General features: G+C 34.7%; 3 protein-coding genes across 3 annotated transcripts; 1 reads left to right on the top strand and 2 right to left on the bottom strand.

The window, feature by feature from the left end:
- Nucleotides 1–1,277: 1,277 nt before the first annotated feature.
- LOC124838981 (signal peptide peptidase-like 5) lies at nucleotides 1,278–10,458 on the bottom strand. The gene is made up of 14 exons (XM_047314716.2): nucleotides 10,192–10,458; nucleotides 9,887–10,045; nucleotides 9,522–9,633; nucleotides 9,015–9,131; nucleotides 7,337–7,494; nucleotides 6,087–6,266; nucleotides 5,686–5,720; nucleotides 5,422–5,578; nucleotides 4,698–4,751; nucleotides 4,519–4,611; nucleotides 3,179–3,321; nucleotides 2,211–2,281; nucleotides 1,801–1,884; nucleotides 1,278–1,711 (listed from the first exon to the last, which is right to left on the bottom strand). Exons 1-14 carry the CDS (start codon nucleotides 10,357–10,359, stop codon nucleotides 1,614–1,616), a joined length of 1,629 nt encoding a protein of 542 aa, XP_047170672.2. The 5' UTR covers nucleotides 10,360–10,458; the 3' UTR covers nucleotides 1,278–1,613.
- A 421-nt stretch (nucleotides 10,459–10,879) lies between these two features.
- Nucleotides 10,880–12,556, top strand: LOC124838998 (ras-related protein RABA5e-like). Its single transcript, XM_088113686.1, has 2 exons — nucleotides 10,880–11,411; nucleotides 11,913–12,556. The coding sequence occupies exons 1-2, from the start codon at nucleotides 11,075–11,077 to the stop codon at nucleotides 12,233–12,235; spliced, it is 660 nt and encodes a 219-aa protein (XP_087969812.1). The 5' UTR covers nucleotides 10,880–11,074; the 3' UTR covers nucleotides 12,236–12,556.
- Nucleotides 12,557–15,772: 3,216 nt separating this feature from the next.
- Nucleotides 15,773–17,607, bottom strand: LOC124839006 (RmlC-like cupins superfamily protein). The gene is made up of 6 exons (XM_047314754.1): nucleotides 17,314–17,607; nucleotides 17,179–17,228; nucleotides 16,945–17,012; nucleotides 16,794–16,856; nucleotides 16,606–16,706; nucleotides 15,773–16,507 (listed from the first exon to the last, which is right to left on the bottom strand). Exons 1-6 carry the CDS (start codon nucleotides 17,520–17,522, stop codon nucleotides 16,024–16,026), a joined length of 975 nt encoding a protein of 324 aa, XP_047170710.1. The 5' UTR covers nucleotides 17,523–17,607; the 3' UTR covers nucleotides 15,773–16,023.
- Between the last annotated feature and the right edge of the window lie 811 nt (nucleotides 17,608–18,418).

Below are 18,418 nucleotides of genomic sequence, written 5' to 3'. Positions count from 1 at the left end.
AATAATATCAAATAATTAAAAAATTAATTTGTAAGACACTTATGAATAAAATAAAATAAATATTAAAATAAATTTCAATTAAAAAGAACATGTATTGTTATACTATTCAGTTTAAAAACTAGTACAATTCAGTTTAAAAACTAGTACAATTCAGTTTAAAATTAGCATAATTCAGTTTAAAATTAGTATAGTTAGTAGTTCAGTTTAGTTTATATTGTAGTTTAGTACAATTTAGTATAGTTCAGTTCAGTCCAGTTTGATAAAACAAAAAACAGTTCAGTTCAGTTTGTCTGAACTGTTTTACAGCTCAGTTCAGTTTATACAAATTAGTTTTTAGTTCAGTACAGATTTTAGTAGTACAGTGCAGTTCAGTTCTATTTGCCCACCCCTAGCCATATATATATATATAAGAACAATTTTAGGTTTTATACATTTTTGATAAATTGACATATTTTAACCCTGGTGAAAATGAAATAGTACATACAAACACGGTTTCGTTTGAACTTATTAAACAATAGTTATTTTGAAAAATTAAAAAAATACATATGGTTTTTAATTTTAAATTACTGCTTATATTTATTTTAGTTTACCCATTTTTAAAGTGTAATTTCATTAATTACAAAATTGATCATAATTGAATGTAATTTGAAAAATAAACATAGTATTATTAACTGGATCCAGATCAAATAGGCCAAGGCACACTAGAACGGGTGTGTCGAGTGAATATATATATATTTGAAACCTGAAATAACTTTCAAATATCAAAACAATTTATGATTACAAAATTCCTCTTGTAGACATTTACGATGTAAATAGCTTTTTCTAAGACATACCTTTATAACACAATTGTACAACACAAAAAATACAGTTGCCATATGTTATATAATGTTGAATTGCCGGGGCTTAAAAAGTATAAAGAATACTTCAAAATGTACGTTGTAATATTCATTTGACAGTAATAAATAGTGTCAGTCGTCATCTTTTAATTATGGATCATTTTCAGATTCACTGAAGTGAAATATCACAATCAAATTAGTATAAAAAAAAGTAAATAAAAGAATATTGTTTTTCTATTGCGCCTTAGACGGAACTTGTGTACAGGTCAACAATCCGTGTTGTAACGCCATTCATTTCAATTCGGCTCAAAATTGTAAATGAATAAATTGTTAAAAGAATTTAAAATTACCTTGATAATGTAACCCACCTACCTCGTGAATGCATGCATCAGCTTTTGCCTAGTTTTAGTTTATTGAGGAACTGACAGACAGAACAAGGAATGAGAAATGATGATTAGCATCAGTTCAATTACGTATCACTGCGGCAGTTGGAAAGGTGAAAGTTCAACGGCATCGCCAAGGGCGATATGATGGTTAATTTTATATACCTACTTTTCCATCTGTTTATCATTCCTTTTACAAGTGAACTATGAAGCAGTCATATATAAAAAACACTCAAGCATTAATACAGAAAATAGTTACGAGCCTGTACTGTACACCTGCTGTTTTCCCTAACCTCGGCATTCATTCCATATCATTATTGAGATGCTGAGAACATTTCCGAAGTTGCAGTTCAATTTCTTCAATCCTCAAAAGATTAATTAATTATGTAATCATTTAAACTTCAGAATGCTCTGTTGACAATGATGGGTCAGTGCCATAATTCCAAAGGTTCTTCAACTCACCTCTTATACATCCCAATATGACAGTGACACCTGTTCATTTAATTAGACAACAATAGGAATCAGATAGATTTAACTTAAATGTCGAGCTACGCATCTAATTTCAGCACAAAACTAGTTACCTAGTGTACAAGGAACAAGGTACAGAAGAGCAGGTTGTCCATTTCCGTTCATAAGATATAGCCCCAAATATGTGAAAACGAGGCCTAAAACAGAAAAGGATCATCTGTCATGATATAGTAGCATTGAAACGAGGTTGTAATATGACAAATAAATTTGGATCTTCGGCATTCGTAACTTATTTTATATTCCTTGTGACTGGAAGCATATGCAAGTTATTTCAGGTCTGCTTCAGTTTCAAGCAGTGTATGACAAACCTTAAATTCTGAACTCTAATCACAATACTTAAATCCCAGAAATACTTGGCCTTGAATTGAATGTAGACGAGTAAAACAGAAGCAACGCAGTTTTAACCAGAGTTCTGATATAAATTAACGAGTCTTTCAATATAAACATGAAACAAAGAACTTACCAATGCCATATCCAATTACCAGCCAAAGAAAATATCCATTTGATGCTCCCCTCCCATTATCTTTGTCAAATCTATGACAACCAAAATACAGAATACGTATGTTAAAACAGCATTTGTTTTCTATAAAGTACATAAATAAATAAGTTTTTTATAAAGAAAAGAATTCTCTAAGAGACATCAGATCATCAGGAATATTCATGAAACACGATACAAAGGACAGGAGGCTTTTAAAGTCATGAAATTTAATAGGATTTTACACCTGAGAAATTGTGACATTTTGCGCATGTTTGATATAAGTGAGTATTATTAACCCCAAAAAGCCTAAGTAAGACAAACAAACTGCCCGTTTAACATCATAACAGTATAAAAAAAATCTTTAGTTAATTTCAAGTAATATTAAAATGAACTTTCCGATGTTCTGCAAGCCCAAGAAAGCTACAGCATGCACATAAATTGTGCTAAACTTGTGATAACTGGAATTTGTTCTGTTCCCTTTAAGGACCTTGGTAAAGATGTTTGTACATAGGTCAAAAGTTTGCATGTATTAAGCAATGATAAGACCTTGCTGAATCTTCTTGCATAAAAAGTGGCAGTATTTGCCAATATACTACGTATTTTCATGAAATACAGGATTAGATTTTGATATCCATAACAGGTTGGTTATCACACGGTGTCAGAGGCAGGCAAAGTGCAATCAAATTGCAAATATCAAGTACGTAATTTACTGAGTACAAGTTCAAAAGCCTACGATTCACTTAACCAAACAGTAGCTTCCCCAGTGGAATGCAAATAGGGTGAAGAGAAACTACGGAGCTAAGAAATATCAAAGTTACTCAATAAATAGCCATTATTCTTTGGTTTCTGTTTTCTGTGGGAGCAAAAATAGACAGTATTCATTCAAATGTACATCTTCAATTTTGCAAATCTTGCATTTAGATATGATGTTGACTAAATAAGGAATTGAGTACCTATGAGCAAAGGAAACAAGCAACCCAGGAAAGAGAATATCCCCAAATCCAATCATGTCATAACCTCCCCAGGGATCAAACAGACGAGGAAATCTCAAAAGCATTGGAATTGCCTCTCCACCTGCCTTATCACCTCGAGCAACCTAGAAATTAAGCCCATGTAAGAGTATATAAATCTATAAACAGAACAATTATTGCTTCCTTTTTGATAAAGCAACATTACAGAGAGAAAAATAATACAAGTGTTCATAGGGTAGCTAATTTATTGTTGACTATATGTTATCTGTGTTAGTCAACTCTTGTGTAGCCCCATTTATAGTTAACTTCCACCAGAGGCTGTGTAAATTTGTACTGAAGGCTATATGCAGCCCTCCTTTTTAGTTTTAAATAATACTTAAACATGTGATGATACTTGTGCATTCACAGTGTAACTATCTTCTCCATATCCTCCCTTTCTATACCATAACACAGATAAGTTAACCCTTTTCAGCAGTACACTTCCCTTTTGTTTATTACTTGACATGCTGAATCTTTTTGCAGTGTAACCTTCCTTTTTTCTGCTAGACTGCGAGCACTAGATCTGTACAATCCCAATGTCTGTTGAAGCAGAAGCACACGAGTGCGGCACAAGAACAAAAAATAAATAGAAGAGATGTTACAACTCCAGAATTGCATCCCAAACCAGTTGCAGAACTCACCATCATGTACCAACCATCTACCATTTCCCTCCATTCATGCTCCAGCAAATAAGCATGTATCACCTCTGCAAGGTTTCATCCATCCAAAGAACATCCACACAAATCAATTACTTTCCCAAAAGTACATACTATTTTCTTGCCCACATTGAATCTGAACACTTTAGTGCAAGGTCTAGAATTTCCTAATTTTCTTCCAAAGCTCCACTCCGAAAAGCACCATCATGCCAAATAGAAAAACAATTGAGCATAGAAAAGTTCGGTGAATTTAGTTTTTAACTGAATCACTCCTAAATTCCATGTTCACGGTTACATAATATATATATATATATATATATATATATATATATATATATATATAATATATATATATATATATATATATATAAGAGAGAGAGAGAGAGAGAAAGAGATTAATCAGCTAGTGGTTGTTGAATTTTTCTGTTCAGACTTTTTCTCTTGATATGCTTCAGAAGATGATGTATCCTGTAACTTAATGCCTCTAATTTCTCTTCTTCCTTCTATGAAACTTTTCTTTTTATCTAGTAAAAGAAAATAAGTACTTATATTACTCTACCTTTAAAGATCCTAACGAGGCTAAGACAATAGAAGTTAAAGTACTATAGTAGGAAAGTAAATACTTACTGCAATCATAACACTCTCATGGAATATCACTGGAGATATGAATACCCAAAAAATGTCATAGACAAAGGCACAACATAGGAGTACCGTTGCAACCTATAATACCATGCACAAGAAACTCTTAGAGCTGTTTTAATATACAAGACAAATTGATTGTAGAGATAAAGAATCCATGAAGGTACCTTAATATTAGGTAATCGAGCCAACTGCAAGACTGTTATCATCAAACAGATGCCCTGTGAAGAACAAAGCAAAAATTCAAGTGTATAGCACACAATGAAAGATCACACATTTTATCATCATCATCAAGCTTTTAGATTGACATCTGAAAAAGCACACTATGGAATCAACCAAGATGCCAATTCGGTATTTGACCATTATGTGCAGATTAAACAAATATTGTTAATGATTTGACAAAACCTAATATAAAGATTAGGAGTAGAGGAAATCAAAAAGAAATATTAGTAAAAATATTCATAGTTTATGAACTACCAACCACTAGGGTAGTTAACTATGGTCAAACGGATAGCTGCTTGTTAACATAATAAACTACTTGATAGTCACACCATTCCTAAACTACAGGACTTGTTATACCTATAATATATTTTTGTCATTTCTCTAACATAAATACATATGGATGCGACGGTTTGTGTGTATTTGAGCAGATATATATAAATATTGAGATGAATTCAGTTAAATATATACAAAAAATGAAATAGGAATTGTCCACAAATAAACACTAAAAGACAAAGACTCAAGCCGCAGCAACTTCTACTGCAGTTCTTCATACAACATTCCCCATTTCCAAAGACAGTCAGTATTCATGGACAAGTTTTGGGAAAGAAGGAAATTTCTTATTCTAAAAATAGAAAGACCTGTCCTCCAGGTACTAAAAATGACACTTACAAGAATATCTTGGCCAATCCATGAATATGACTCCTGTCTTGTAGCAGCCCAGAAAACTGCAAATGCCACACAGAATAACAATACTACCAGTGAGAAAATAGAAGTCTCCCCAAATAGAGGTACGCTCACTGTCTTCTGACCACAACTTCGGCCTTTTCTGCTCATTCAAATTAGAATAAAAACATAAATTAATAGAAACCATGGCATGCAAAGGAAACACTGAGCACATTTTCAGGTCAGAAAACAAAGAGACGTTGGTTGTACCTTACAGTCAGGCTTACGATACAATTGTGCATACCCTGAAATTCAAAAAATAAAAAATTAACTTTCAGAGGAACATTAGAGATTTACATTTCACAAGTTGATGGATAGCAATGTTTGTATTAGTGCTCCTAAATTCTTTATCTCTAGAGACTTTCACTCTCTTCCTTTTTTCTCTTACCTATTACTAACTTGTGTATGTAATCAACAAAACAAATGCAGTATAATCTGATTGCTACATGTGTCAAATACTCAAATTGCTAGCTCAAAATTTGAATTTATTTATATACTGCAAATTTAATCATGGAAGATTCAGAACCAATACCTCCTCTTCTATGCACACCATGAAATATGATTTTTTGCACTAAACTACAGGAAAAATCCATGGAAATGAGCTACATTACCTCAATACCACCTATGCAGAAAAGTACAATCAGCACCCAGACAAACCAAGACGACATGAAGAAAAACAATAGCACAAGAAAGGTAGACGCTGCTATGACAAATATGATGGCACCCTTTGAATCAATATGAACAATTTCCTTGTCAAAATCATCTCTGGCTGTTTCAGCAATGGAAGATTCCTAACAAAAGAAATGAAGCATATAGGAACAAATTAATAAACTTGAACATCTGTTAAAAGTAAACGTGAAAAGAAAATGTATCAGTAAACAAAAAGGAAGAAGGTACACTCTTGTACTCCATTGTAAAATTCATAGAAGACTGGTGGTATTATTTATTCCTGGGAATATTATAATGAGGAATATTATCTGGTAAATCAAACTAAATATGTTTGGATAGAGTTTAACATTTATGGAAATGCTTACAGAAACTCAACTGGTACAAGAACAAAACAAAAAATTGAAATTTCTAACATCCCCCGAGGGAGTGAATGTACCCACCTATAGGACTTGAGCACAATAGTAGAGTCCACATCAAGTAGTTTATTCTATTCATCGTGGAACTCCTAACATTGTTACCTTTAAGGGCCTATATGTATGTTCATGATGGGTTTCACTCTATTGACACTAACCCGATGGTAGCGTTTTTTCTTTGATGGATTTACTACCTACTAGTATTCGGTTTGCTTCTTAATCTGACCTATAGGTAGCCCTTTTAGTAGTTCAACTTTCAAGGGAAACACCAACTATTAGAACTTAAGAGGAAGAGTAGAGTCTAAGCCAAAAAACTAGTCCATGTAGTGGGAGAATTTCAAGGCTTAAGTACCATATCAAGTAGTTTATCCTAGTTAATGTGAGAATCAGACATGGAACAAAATCCAAGCAAAATATAAAGATGACACGTTCACTGGAATCAGCCATGTCTCAAAAATAATTTAAAACATATAACAAACCCAGGAATTTTACATTCATAAGTTCATTCCCAGGAATAATTTGCAAAACTTAAAACACACACTCTTAATAAAATTATCAGTGGCCAAACAAAATGAAATAGGAAATGTAGATCAATACACATGCTTAGTTCAAACTGTGATTATACATTTCCCATTTTAGCATTGTTCAAATATTAGTAGATTTTTTCATGACAAAAGCATGTCCTCACATCCAGAAAAGTGTTTTTTTTAAGGAATCACCAAAGTAAATTTATGTATAACAAACTTTATGGATAGTATAGGGTTGCAAGGAAAACAAACCTTGGGACATAATTCATTATAGCGTTCATCAGACTTCTCTGGAGAAGTAAAATCCGACCATAGAGAAGCACATACAATGGTTCCGACAGACATCAACCACAAAAATGCAACTGAGAAGTCAACAAGTGGGCGAGGTGGAGCATATAACAAAATTTCCACTGCAATAGACAACTAAAAATTAACAATCTGTAAGTCAAGTGGAAAATCAACCTGACATCTAGATGAACGAGCTTCTTTATTAACGAAACCAAGTTTTTCTTTTGCATCCTGTTTACTCAAATAACACATTGTGGCACTATTAGTATTAATCAGTACTTTTAAAACTTAAACAATCCATGAACCACAAAATGAGATCAGTTAAGGTTTCAAGGTCAAATGAGTTTAATTGGACATTTGTAACATACTAATAGAATCTACAATGTATGAAATATAACAGGTAAAATCATGAGGAAAAAAATTAATATTTAACATGAATAACTAATTTGATTCATGACATATACAATAAATCAAAACAGAATTAAGTACATTGAATATATCTTAAAATGCACAAATAATTAAAGATAGTTAACTACATTGTCCACTAAATAAATAATTTAAATATAAATCTGAATACGAAAAAATGTCATCATTAAAGAGAAACAAATAGTCCCAACTCGTACAGGCATTCAGCACACAAGATTGAGTGCACTTGAATAGAATATATCTCAGTTCAGTTCCATGATTTGGAGAAAACATACATTCATTTTCCCGAGTTAATATATCAAATTATTGTACAAGAATCATTCAGAACAATTGGCTTAGCAGTGGCATGCCGGATCTGTCACTGGAAAAGCCTAGGTTCAACTCTGTCAAATCATTCAAATGCAATGTATAAAGAAAAAATGAGCTACTAAGAGCATTTCCAATGGTGGTTTCTTAATAAATTTCTTAACTTGAAGAATGAAATCTTCTCCGGGCAAGAGGTGTTCCTTTAAAATAAGATGTGCATCTTATATGAGGAAATGGGTTCTTAACATTAAAAATTGATTATCTAGTATCAACAAACATTAAAAAATACACAATTGTGAGTTGTTAGGAGAAAAATTAGGTATAAGTTACTAAGCAATGGGATACCACAAATCATGCATTTTAATGTATGAAACAACTCATATTACTGGAGATGCTCTCAGAGAATAAAAGCACTAAAACATTTCTATCAATTCTGTGTTAGAAGGGTGAGCCTCCAAGCTGTAAAAGCATCCTTTCTAAGGTCATCCCCTTCTGTTTGTAATCAAACTAGCTTCCATCTGATTATTTTTTTTCAATGAAGCCTCGGAGGGTCTTCTTCTCACATGTCCAAGCCACTTTTAGTCTTCTTCTCCAATTGGATGGAGAATAAAATGAAATAAAAGAGAGGAGAATAAACTATCCTCATATACATGTTACTAGCAAAAACAAACAATTAAGTCATATCCCACTCGGCCCAGTCAGGTCTATAGTCACAGGCAACACCATTGAACTCAAATACACATTTTACAATGGCCAAAAAAGAAGAAAAAACAGAAAAAAAAAAAGAAATATATATATATATATATATTATTTGCATCTGTGAAGTATACAACATCGTTTAATAGATATACAAGGCTAAATATTAAACAACAATTGTACCAATAGATGTTAGAAGAATTGAAGTCCTGACCTTTCCTCCCAGATATTAAAGAGTTGTTGAGACCTTCTCCTGCTGACTTTGTTATCATTACAACTGGGATTGAAATGTTTGCCTCACTGCTATTGGAGCAAACCATCTCAAAGAGATCTGGAAAAAATAATAGTTAGATATTACACTAAATACGATCATATAAAGCTTTATCGACTGGAGCAGAAAAAAGAAAAGTGTGCAACTCATTAATTGCAACCAAAGCAATGATTCAATAAGTAAATTGTACGCTAAAACATTTAGTAGATATTCAAAGATGAGAGCAGTAGTGTGAAAAAGGCCGTGTCACTTTGTCCATGCTTATGTCACTTGTTTTACTACTTAGTACTCATTTCATATTTCCATTATGTATTAAATGCATTCAAGAATTGTCTGCATCTTCATATAAGTGAATATGCTTTAGTATAAAAAATAACATTTGCAACTCACTTTACCAATGATTGAAAATGAGTATCGAAGTCTCATAGTGTGTGAAGCACTAAAACAAACCTTCTGCGTCATTTATTACCAACATGCCAGTAGCACCTCCAGCCTGCGCAAATTCAGCTTTGACTGTAAAGTCACAACCCCCACGTATACAGAGAGCAACTGATCCAGACAACTGTAAAAAGAGGAATGCATAACTCACTGGGTATGTTTCTTGAGAAAAACAATATACCTCATTAACTATCAGCTATTGGAGGATAAAAATAGAATGACAAAAAACAGTTTGAAACACGAAGACAGAACATGGATGAGGTCTCTTATTAGTTAGAGAGTTTATCAAGAATGTTTCTAAAATCGGCACGTAGCAAGGGCATAAATGTATTAGATCGTAGGTGCAGAGAAGCAGGGTGGAAGAGGAAGAAAAGAACCTTTGAACTTGAATTGGAACAGCAGTCTACAGGATTAGAGAAAATTGCAGGAGTTCTGACACTGTTTTCAGGTTTCTCAGGCAAAAGAGAGCCAAATCTGGCAGTGACGCCATTATAAATACGTCCTTCCACACCATCAATCCAATTCTCCACCTTCACCTGCAGGCAGGCAGGCAGCCAGTCAATAAAGAAAATCACATAAAATTGTGATGGATTTTGGAAGCGACTCGCAGGAGTAAAAGAGAAGAAAAAAAAAAGGAGATCGAACGGAAGTAAGAAAAGAATAATTGATGGAAAGAGAATACCAATTGGAAGGGGTTATTGCAGGATTGGGACTTGGGAGCCCTCTGGTCGTCGCGTTTGGCATCGTTATCGGCGGCGGCGGCGGCGGCGGTGGCGGTGGCGGTGGCAATGAAAAACAGCAGTAACAGCAACACAGGGAAGCCAGGAGGCGACATCGTTTTGGTTTGCATTGGCAGCAGACAAAGACTTGTAAGGCAACAAGGCAAGTCACAGAGTCCTCGAGGCTCTCTTCACTGCATCCCTGCAATCCAAAGCCGATTATAACAACTACTGTTCCATTTTTTTCTTGCCTTTTTAATTAATTATTAAATTAAACTAGACGACGCCGTTTCCCAACCGTCACCAAAACTTTGCAATTCCCATCCTACGGCTACCATTTATTTCAGTTTTATTCAATACGGCCAACCACACGCAACTTTCCTACTCCTTCCTTTTATCGTCTCATTTCCCACGTCATCTTCTATCTTAACTTCCCATTGTTTCAAGAATAATAATCATTTATTTTTTTATAAAATTGTTAACAAGATGATTATTCGTTTGAAATGAACCAATTACAACCATAGATGAAGCGAAGATGGATTGAATAGAACAGAGAGAAACAAACGGACATGTTTTAGGTGTCTTAAAAAACTAAAATAATTTTATTAAAGCAATAAATAATAATAATAATTTGAATTTTATATAAAAAAAGGAAAGGAGTGGGACAAGAAGGGCAATGAATGCAGGAGAGTAGAGTAACGGAGCTTGTTGATGCCAGGTTGTGTGGAGTATCATCACAGCGAAGCAGCCAGTCTCAGAAACTAAACCTTTTCTTTTTTCTCTCTCTCTCTCTGAGTTGGAGTTGGAGGAGGGTCGGAGAAGGAGGACTGGGAATAGAGTTTGAAAATGTGGGGTTCAGATGACGAGGGGGGAGAAGAGTACCTCTTCAAGATCGTCATAATCGGAGACTCAGCGGTCGGAAAATCCAACCTCCTTTCCCGCTATGCTCGCAACGAGTTCAATATGCACTCCAAGGCCACCATAGGCGTCGAGTTCCAGACTCAGTGCTTGGAGATCGACTCCAAGGAAGTCAAGGCTCAGATTTGGGACACCGCCGGCCAAGAGCGATTCCGCGCCGTTACCTCCGCCTACTACCGCGGCGCTGTCGGCGCTCTCATTGTCTACGACATCTCCCGCCGAACCACCTTCGACAGCGTGGGGCGCTGGCTCGACGAGCTTAAAAGTACTTTCTCTCTCTCTCTTTCTCTCCCTTCTATTGCCAGATCTGATCTTCTTCCCCTTCGCCGATCCGATTCTCTTCTTGTGCACTCCTACGCTATTTTATTTATACGTGTCTTCTGCTGTCTACTTTTCTCTGTAATCACCTTTTTCACAGGCTAACCTAGAACCACCTTTCAATTTATCGATTCTCTCGTGCCTGCTGGTTGCAACTTCTCTTGTAGTTTCGTCTCACTCTCTCTACTTCTTCATAAAGATTCAAAGAGATCGATCATAAAAGTAAAAAGTCCTAATTAGAGAATAGATGTGGCATCTTCGCAAGTACAGCTATTTAGTTAGATAAATACAAACATTCATAGAGAGAGAGAGAGAGAGAGAGAGAGAGAGAGAGAGAGAGCAAATGAGTAATTTAGTTTAGTGTAAAAAAATAAGTTGTGTTTTGTAAGGAAAGGCCATTCATGGATGCTAACGAAGCTGTGTTATTGTATGGTGTAATCTGATGCAGCTCATTGCGATACGACGGTGGCCATGATGCTGGTGGGAAACAAATGTGATTTGGAGAATATAAGGGCGGTGAGCGTTGAGGAAGGGAAAAGCCTTGCGGAAGCGGAAGGATTGTTTTTCATGGAAACGTCTGCGTTGGACTCTACCAACGTGAAGACGGCATTCGAGATGGTTATTCGAGAGATATACAACAACGTCAGCAGGAAGGTCCTCAACTCCGATACATACAAGGCAGAGTTGTCGGTGAACAGGGTCAGCCTCGTCAACAATGGCCCTGCTGCATCCAAGCAAAATCAGACCTATTTTTCTTGCTGTTCCAGATGATCTGCAATGCACCACATACAACTCAGCTTTGTCACTTCACCTCAATTTCTTTTGGTTGCTTTATTAATTAAATGGGTTGGTTGGATTGGGTTGCATTTTTCCTTGGTCGCTAGCTATGATTTCAAAGCTTGTTCATCTGTTACAACTATAAGACAGTCAGACAGACAGAAATATAGTAGCCAAAATGTTGTCTTCAATTTTAAGAAAACCAAAACGGGTATAATTGTATAATCGGGGGTAAAAGTAAAAGAGCTTGTAATTTGATTTGCAGCAAATGAAAGCGGACATCCATTTATTTGTCGTCTGCGTGATTATTGGTAATGGTTTCCTTCTCCCTTTTCTTTTGTCTTTTTGAGTCCTCGTGTTATCTGATCTAACGATTCTTGCTCCCGGGGAATCGTTCACCTGTTTCCTTATGCATTTGGGTCACAGGTTGTTCTTCCCGCCGGTTAGCTGAGCTGAACTGGGAGTCGTTAGTTTTCGTTTAAATCGGTATGATTTACGACTGCTTTGTCTTTCTTATTTGACTGGTGTTTAGCACTTGGGTTAGTTTAGAACACCAGAGCTTCCCTTTTCAGCTGATTTGTCTGGTGAATGGCAAATTGGCAATAAAAGCAAGCAACTTGTAAAGGTAATCTTAAATTCATACCATTCTGCGTAGACATGTTTTGTCTCTTAAGTTAAATGAATCACGCATGTATTGGGAGGTTGGATTTAGTCAAGTGATGTACCTGGAAGTTTGTTTCCTTCAGTTCATCAGTTTCTTCTGAATTGACGAATATAATCTATGACTAGTGATTTATATGCCCATAAAAAGAGAATGCATCTATATGGACTCAACCACACGTTTAAAGCTTATGCCTGCAGCTTAATTCGTTATACTTTGATGTAAAAAAGATGGTTCATCCATCTCTTGACTTGACATATTGAAAATTATATCAACTAGTAATGTTGTATATTCGATTCAAGAGTAGTCGTCGTCCTTTGAAATTTATAATTTATAATTATTTAATACATGTACGTTTATAATTTATATTTGTTTAATACATGTACGTTTAGATAATTAGGTTTGAGAGTCAACTGCATAGCTAATCTCACCGGAATTGATGAATTATTATTGACTAAATGGTCAAATTTGATTACCAATTTTTCTGCTAATGATTAAAATCTTATTTTATTATATATTCTCCCAAAATATTTGAAGGCTCTAGAGAACTAAAGTAAAGATATTCATTCGGTTCACTTTTTTAAACAAATAGTTTTATTTTAGAAGAAAAAGATTCATGAATTATCATTTGAGATAGTAAAACTAGCACACATACAAGCGGTTTAACCCGTGTTAATGAGAACTTTAAGAGTGGTGATACATTCTCTTTAATCAAAATCCCAATACCACCAATACATGTGCGCTTTGTTTATTATTGTTTAGTTTTTTTTTTCTTTTTCGTTAGGCTTAATATTTAATCAAAGTGGTTTTCGATTTTTTCTAGTGCGCAAAATTATTTCAATTTTTGTTATTTTTGTTCGATTTTGTGACAACGGCTAAATCATTGGTATTTGAATGTGGTCATATCATCATCTTCAACATCTCATTATCCAAAATCCTAGGCACCATCAGAACAATCTTCAACCTCGCAAATCAATAAGCAGCCACTAGAACTTGTTTGTCTTCATCGAACAATTACATGTAACCTACATCTGAAAACTCAAACCTAGGTTTGTTCGAACCTTTTGCACCAGAGAATGTGAAATTATGTTAACCACCGTGACAACCATCGTAGTAGTTCGATAACACCACGAAATCCCAAATTGCGAATCTTAAATCACGATATCTCTCCACCTATTCGAACCTTCCATCTTCCTCAACCACCACATAAAACCTACAAAGAAACCTAGACTAGAAACCAACAATCATCTCAAAGCATAAAACCCAAATCATGAAACTCTCGTGTTCATCATACACCACGCAAACCTGTAGAGGAAAAAAAAGAATCAGTCCAAATCATAGAGCCATTTTCGTCCCAAAATCGCAAAACATTGCACCATTGCGATGAACCACGAGTTCATTCAAGCACCTTTTGCGTCTCCATCTTCGAACAACAACCTTCACCATAGCAAAATCCTAATTTTGGGTGGAATATGAAACTGCCACGTGACAGTCCCTCATTGGAAAAACTAATGACTCATGTGCACACTTGGTCCTTAACGATTTAGACGTCATCATACAAAAGGACTAAATTAAACAAAAATTACAAAAATTGATATCACTTTGAACGCTTGAAAAAGTTATAGACCACTTTAAATAAAACTGACAAAAATAGGAATCAAAATAAGTATTAAACCTTTTAATTACTTGTGGAATCACTAGATTTTCATTTGTTTTTTTAGTTACACGGAGTATTTCAAATTTAACCACCTTACTATGACAATATTAAGTGAGAAGTCAACTAATCCATCTCAAATTTTTATCAAAATATATCTCATTAATTAGATATGTATATGACAAGAATAACGTAATAAGTTATGATATTTTTTTCAACAAGCATAGTCACAATTAAAGTTTCAATAGAGGGATGACGAACTTTTACCAAGTTGAGAAGCAAATATTAGAAATAGAAAATCAAAGTTTCAATAAAGACAATTAAAGTTTCAATAGAGGGATGTCGAACTTTTACCAAGTTGAGAAGCAAATATTAGAAATAGAAAATCAAAGTTTCAATAAAGACGTGACGAAATTTTATTAAGTTGAAGAACAAATATTAAAAATAGAAAAGTATATATAGAACCAAAATTAAACAAAATATGAGTATCTCAAGAATAAATAGTTGTATATTTGTTATCATTAAATTGAATGATTATATTTATCTATTTTTTAAATTTGGAAACTAAAGTATATCATAAAGTATAACAAAGTTTAGTATAGAAAAGATTTTAATTCTAAAATTTTACATTCAAAATTACAAACTACGTATTTAAATTTTTATAAAAATATATCTAATACCACAATTTTGTAAATTTTGATATAAGTGGTAAACTTTAATGGTTGGTTCGAAGTCGCATTTATTTATTTTTCAAATGTAATTTTTATAGACCATACATGAAAAGTTGCCACTCAACAATGTGGCCTCGACAGCATGCCACAGTTGGGATGAAGTGAGGATGAATCTAATTAGAAAATCCTAAAATTGGGAGATGGTGGAGTGGAGAGGACCTTAACACAATCGTCAACCCAATAAGCAATACCACCCCACCCATCTCTGTCACACTCCCCAACCATTACCTAAACCTTTTTCATCCCTCAAATTCTCAAGCAAAACCTTTTCAAAAGTCATATTTTATTAATCATACCTCTTGCTTTGAAATCCAATTTTGGTAAATCAATGAAAACTCCACAGCACTTCATTATTTTATAAGAGATGAACCTAAAAGGATAGATGTTGTAAAATCTCAACTACCACAAATATTGATAGATATCAAGAAAGAAAGTCATACAGTGAAAAGGAGGGGGGGGAAAGGAAGATAAGCTGATAACCATCATGACTTCAACAGCACTTTTAATGTTCTAGAATGTTTTGGTACATAGAAATGAAAAAAAGATAGAATAAGCAATATTTGTTTGCATTCAGCTCCTACTACTTTGATAGCTACGGCTGTGAGTGACACATGAAATGAAAAGGATAGGGAAGGAAAACAGACTGCCTTCTTTATTTGATCTATATAAATACACATCACTTTGATTTCACTATCAGATTGAGACTGACACTGATAGATTTTTCTGAATATCAGTACTATTGAGACCTCCAATACTTCCTCATCTCAAAACCATTCCTCCCATATTGGTAGTCTTCAAGGGTTTTCTCAATCTCAGACTGTGTGTTCATCACAAAAGGCCCATACTGAGCCACTGGCTCGTTCAGTGGTTGTCCTCCTATCACAACAAACCTCAGAGGCTTTGAAGAGTTGTTCCATACGCTAAGGCCATCACCTAGACTAAGAACAAGCACATGGTGTGCCACACATGGGGATGAACTCGTACCCCCGAAAACCCCTTCTCCTTCAATCACATAAACAAAGCAATTCCATGACTCTGGAATGCTCTGATGCCACTCACTTCCTGGCATCATGGAGAAAACAAGAAACATGGTTGGAGTTCGTGTGTACACGGGGGATTGCACTCCCATTGATTCTCCTGCTATCACTCTCACTTCAACCCCATCTCTTTCTGCTGTTGGAATGCTCTCACTCGGAAGTTCTTGGTAGTTGGGCTCGATCCTGAATCAAAATCAAACGTCAGAGAGGTTAAAAATGGTTCAAAACTTGGTAAAATTAATTGATTTAACCAGTTATATCATAGGGCAGGGATACGTTACATTTTGTCTCTGGAGGATAAATTGATCCATAATTGCAATCCCTTGTTGTTTGCTTCTGCGGGCATTTCGGAGTGAATTATTCCCCTACCTGCAGTCATCCACTGCACACACAAGCAAATATACATAATTTGTAATTTCTAACAAACCAAATAATCATCTCCTTTCAGTAACACCATCATTAACCATACCTGAACATCACCAGCTCTGATTGTACCCTTGTGGCCAGCAAAATCTTGGTGAGTAATACCTCCCTGAAATCCAAAAACAAAAAGCATGTTACATAGGCTTTGGCCAAAACTCGAATTTAATTCAAGGATAAATAAATGCAACTAACTATACCTCTAACATGTAGGTGACAGTTTCAAAACCTCTGTGTGGGTGATCGGGAAATCCAGCCGGAGGTGAGACTGCAAAGTCAAAGACGTAAGGTGATGTTAAAATTGTAGTAATGTAATGCAATGTAATGTTGGGTAACATTGACAACAGATAGAGGACAAAGGGAGGTCAACCAAAGCAAGCTTCATCGAAAAAGGTTTCACACGAAGCCAGATAAAATAACTGTATTGTATGTACCTGAGAAATGATCCAACATGAGGAAGGGATCCAAGTTCTTCAACTCGGTCCTGATAGAAAAAAAAATAGAAAATGAAAAAGGAGTTTTGGAATAGAAGAAAGGTGATTGATGAAACGCCGAAGAGAATATTATACCTTCCGATGCCTCTTCTAACAACAGCTCCGTCACCTTCGTGTTGAGATTTGGCGAGAACCTTCTTGAGGACCAATCTGGGTGTGTTGAAAGCGGAGGAATGGAGAGAGTGTGACATGGCGGAAGCAATCGAGAAGCGAAAGGTGGCGAAGAAGGGAAGAGCGTGTGAGAATTGTGAACATGGTTTTGATATATTTATATATATAGACATTGGATTGGATTGAGGGAGGAATGAAGAATGTGGAAAGAGAAGAGAAGTCGTTGGCGCAGAAAAGAGAAAGATGGCTTAGTTGGGTGTGACCGACTGACATTTGGGAAATAGAGGGTGGGATCCACCTTCCAGCAATCATAACATAGACATAAACAAAAACATAAACAAAAAAACATGACATCAATCCCTTGTCATCGTGATGATTGTCTCCTTCTCACCTCCTATGTACTACTATGTAATGTAATTTCTTCTCTCATACATTATATTATACCACCTTTATTTTACCAACCTCGTCAATCTACTCATGTATTATTTCTTAATCACAAAAATTACACAAAGTTGTCATTTTTAAAAATAATAAATTGAAAGTAAAAGTGACTAAAATCACTATTAGAAAAGAGGAAATTCAGTTGCTGTATGTTAATTTCTAGGGCAATAAATCAACTTCTCACAAAGTTAAGAATCGAATTGCTGTTTACAGTGCACTTTCTGCTTTGCTTTACAAATTCATGCTATTAGTCTTCGAAGAACTTTTTTAGAGTCTCCTAATTTACAAAAATGAAGCAAATTTTGTCTCGGGGTAGAAAATTCATGGCTTTCCCTGGATTGGGAGAAGATTTTCCAAATATAAAAGATAAGAGAGAGTAAATTCATGTGTGAATGGGAAAACTCTTAAAGAAAAATCACAATTATATATAAACAATTATAATAAAATATTATTGTCTTGTAGTAAAGTTATTCTTTATATTAGATTTACTTTAATAACTGAAACCAGAACAAATTGAATCGATTCGCTCAATTTCATTCATGTATTAGTTCTAATCATCTTTTTTAGATCATTGATTATAAGGTGTATCCACATGTAAAATTTATAAATGTTATATATAATACTAAAT

This window comes from Vigna umbellata, chromosome 4, assembly GCF_029865625.1.
Source record: "Vigna umbellata cultivar VRB3 chromosome 4, Vumbellata_1.0, whole genome shotgun sequence".
NCBI classification, from domain to species: domain Eukaryota; kingdom Viridiplantae; phylum Streptophyta; class Magnoliopsida; order Fabales; family Fabaceae; genus Vigna; species Vigna umbellata.
This window is presented reverse-complemented; position numbering and strand designations above follow the sequence as displayed.

Coding starts and splice junctions, on each gene's coding strand:
- LOC124838981 (XM_047314716.2), bottom strand. CDS start 10,359: ATGCAAACCAAAACGATGTCGCCTCCTGGCTTCCCTGTGTTGCTGTTA. Junction 9,132..9,521: donor GGTAATAAATGACGCAGAAG/GTTTGTTTTAGT, acceptor TATTTTTTCCAG/ATCTCTTTGAGATGGTTTGC. Junction 3,322..4,518: donor ATGAGAGTGTTATGATTGCA/GTAAGTATTTAC, acceptor CTTAATTTCTAG/GTTGCTCGAGGTGATAAGGC.
- LOC124838998 (XM_088113686.1), top strand. CDS start 11,075: ATGTGGGGTTCAGATGACGAGGGGGGAGAAGAGTACCTCTTCAAGATC. Junction 11,412..11,912: donor CTGGCTCGACGAGCTTAAAA/GTACTTTCTCTC, acceptor AATCTGATGCAG/CTCATTGCGATACGACGGTG.
- LOC124839006 (XM_047314754.1), bottom strand. CDS start 17,522: ATGTCTATATATATAAATATATCAAAACCATGTTCACAATTCTCACAC. Junction 16,857..16,944: donor CTGTCACCTACATGTTAGAG/GTATAGTTAGTT, acceptor TTTGGATTTCAG/GGAGGTATTACTCACCAAGA. Junction 16,707..16,793: donor TCAGAGCTGGTGATGTTCAG/GTATGGTTAATG, acceptor TTGTGTGTGCAG/TGGATGACTGCAGGTAGGGG.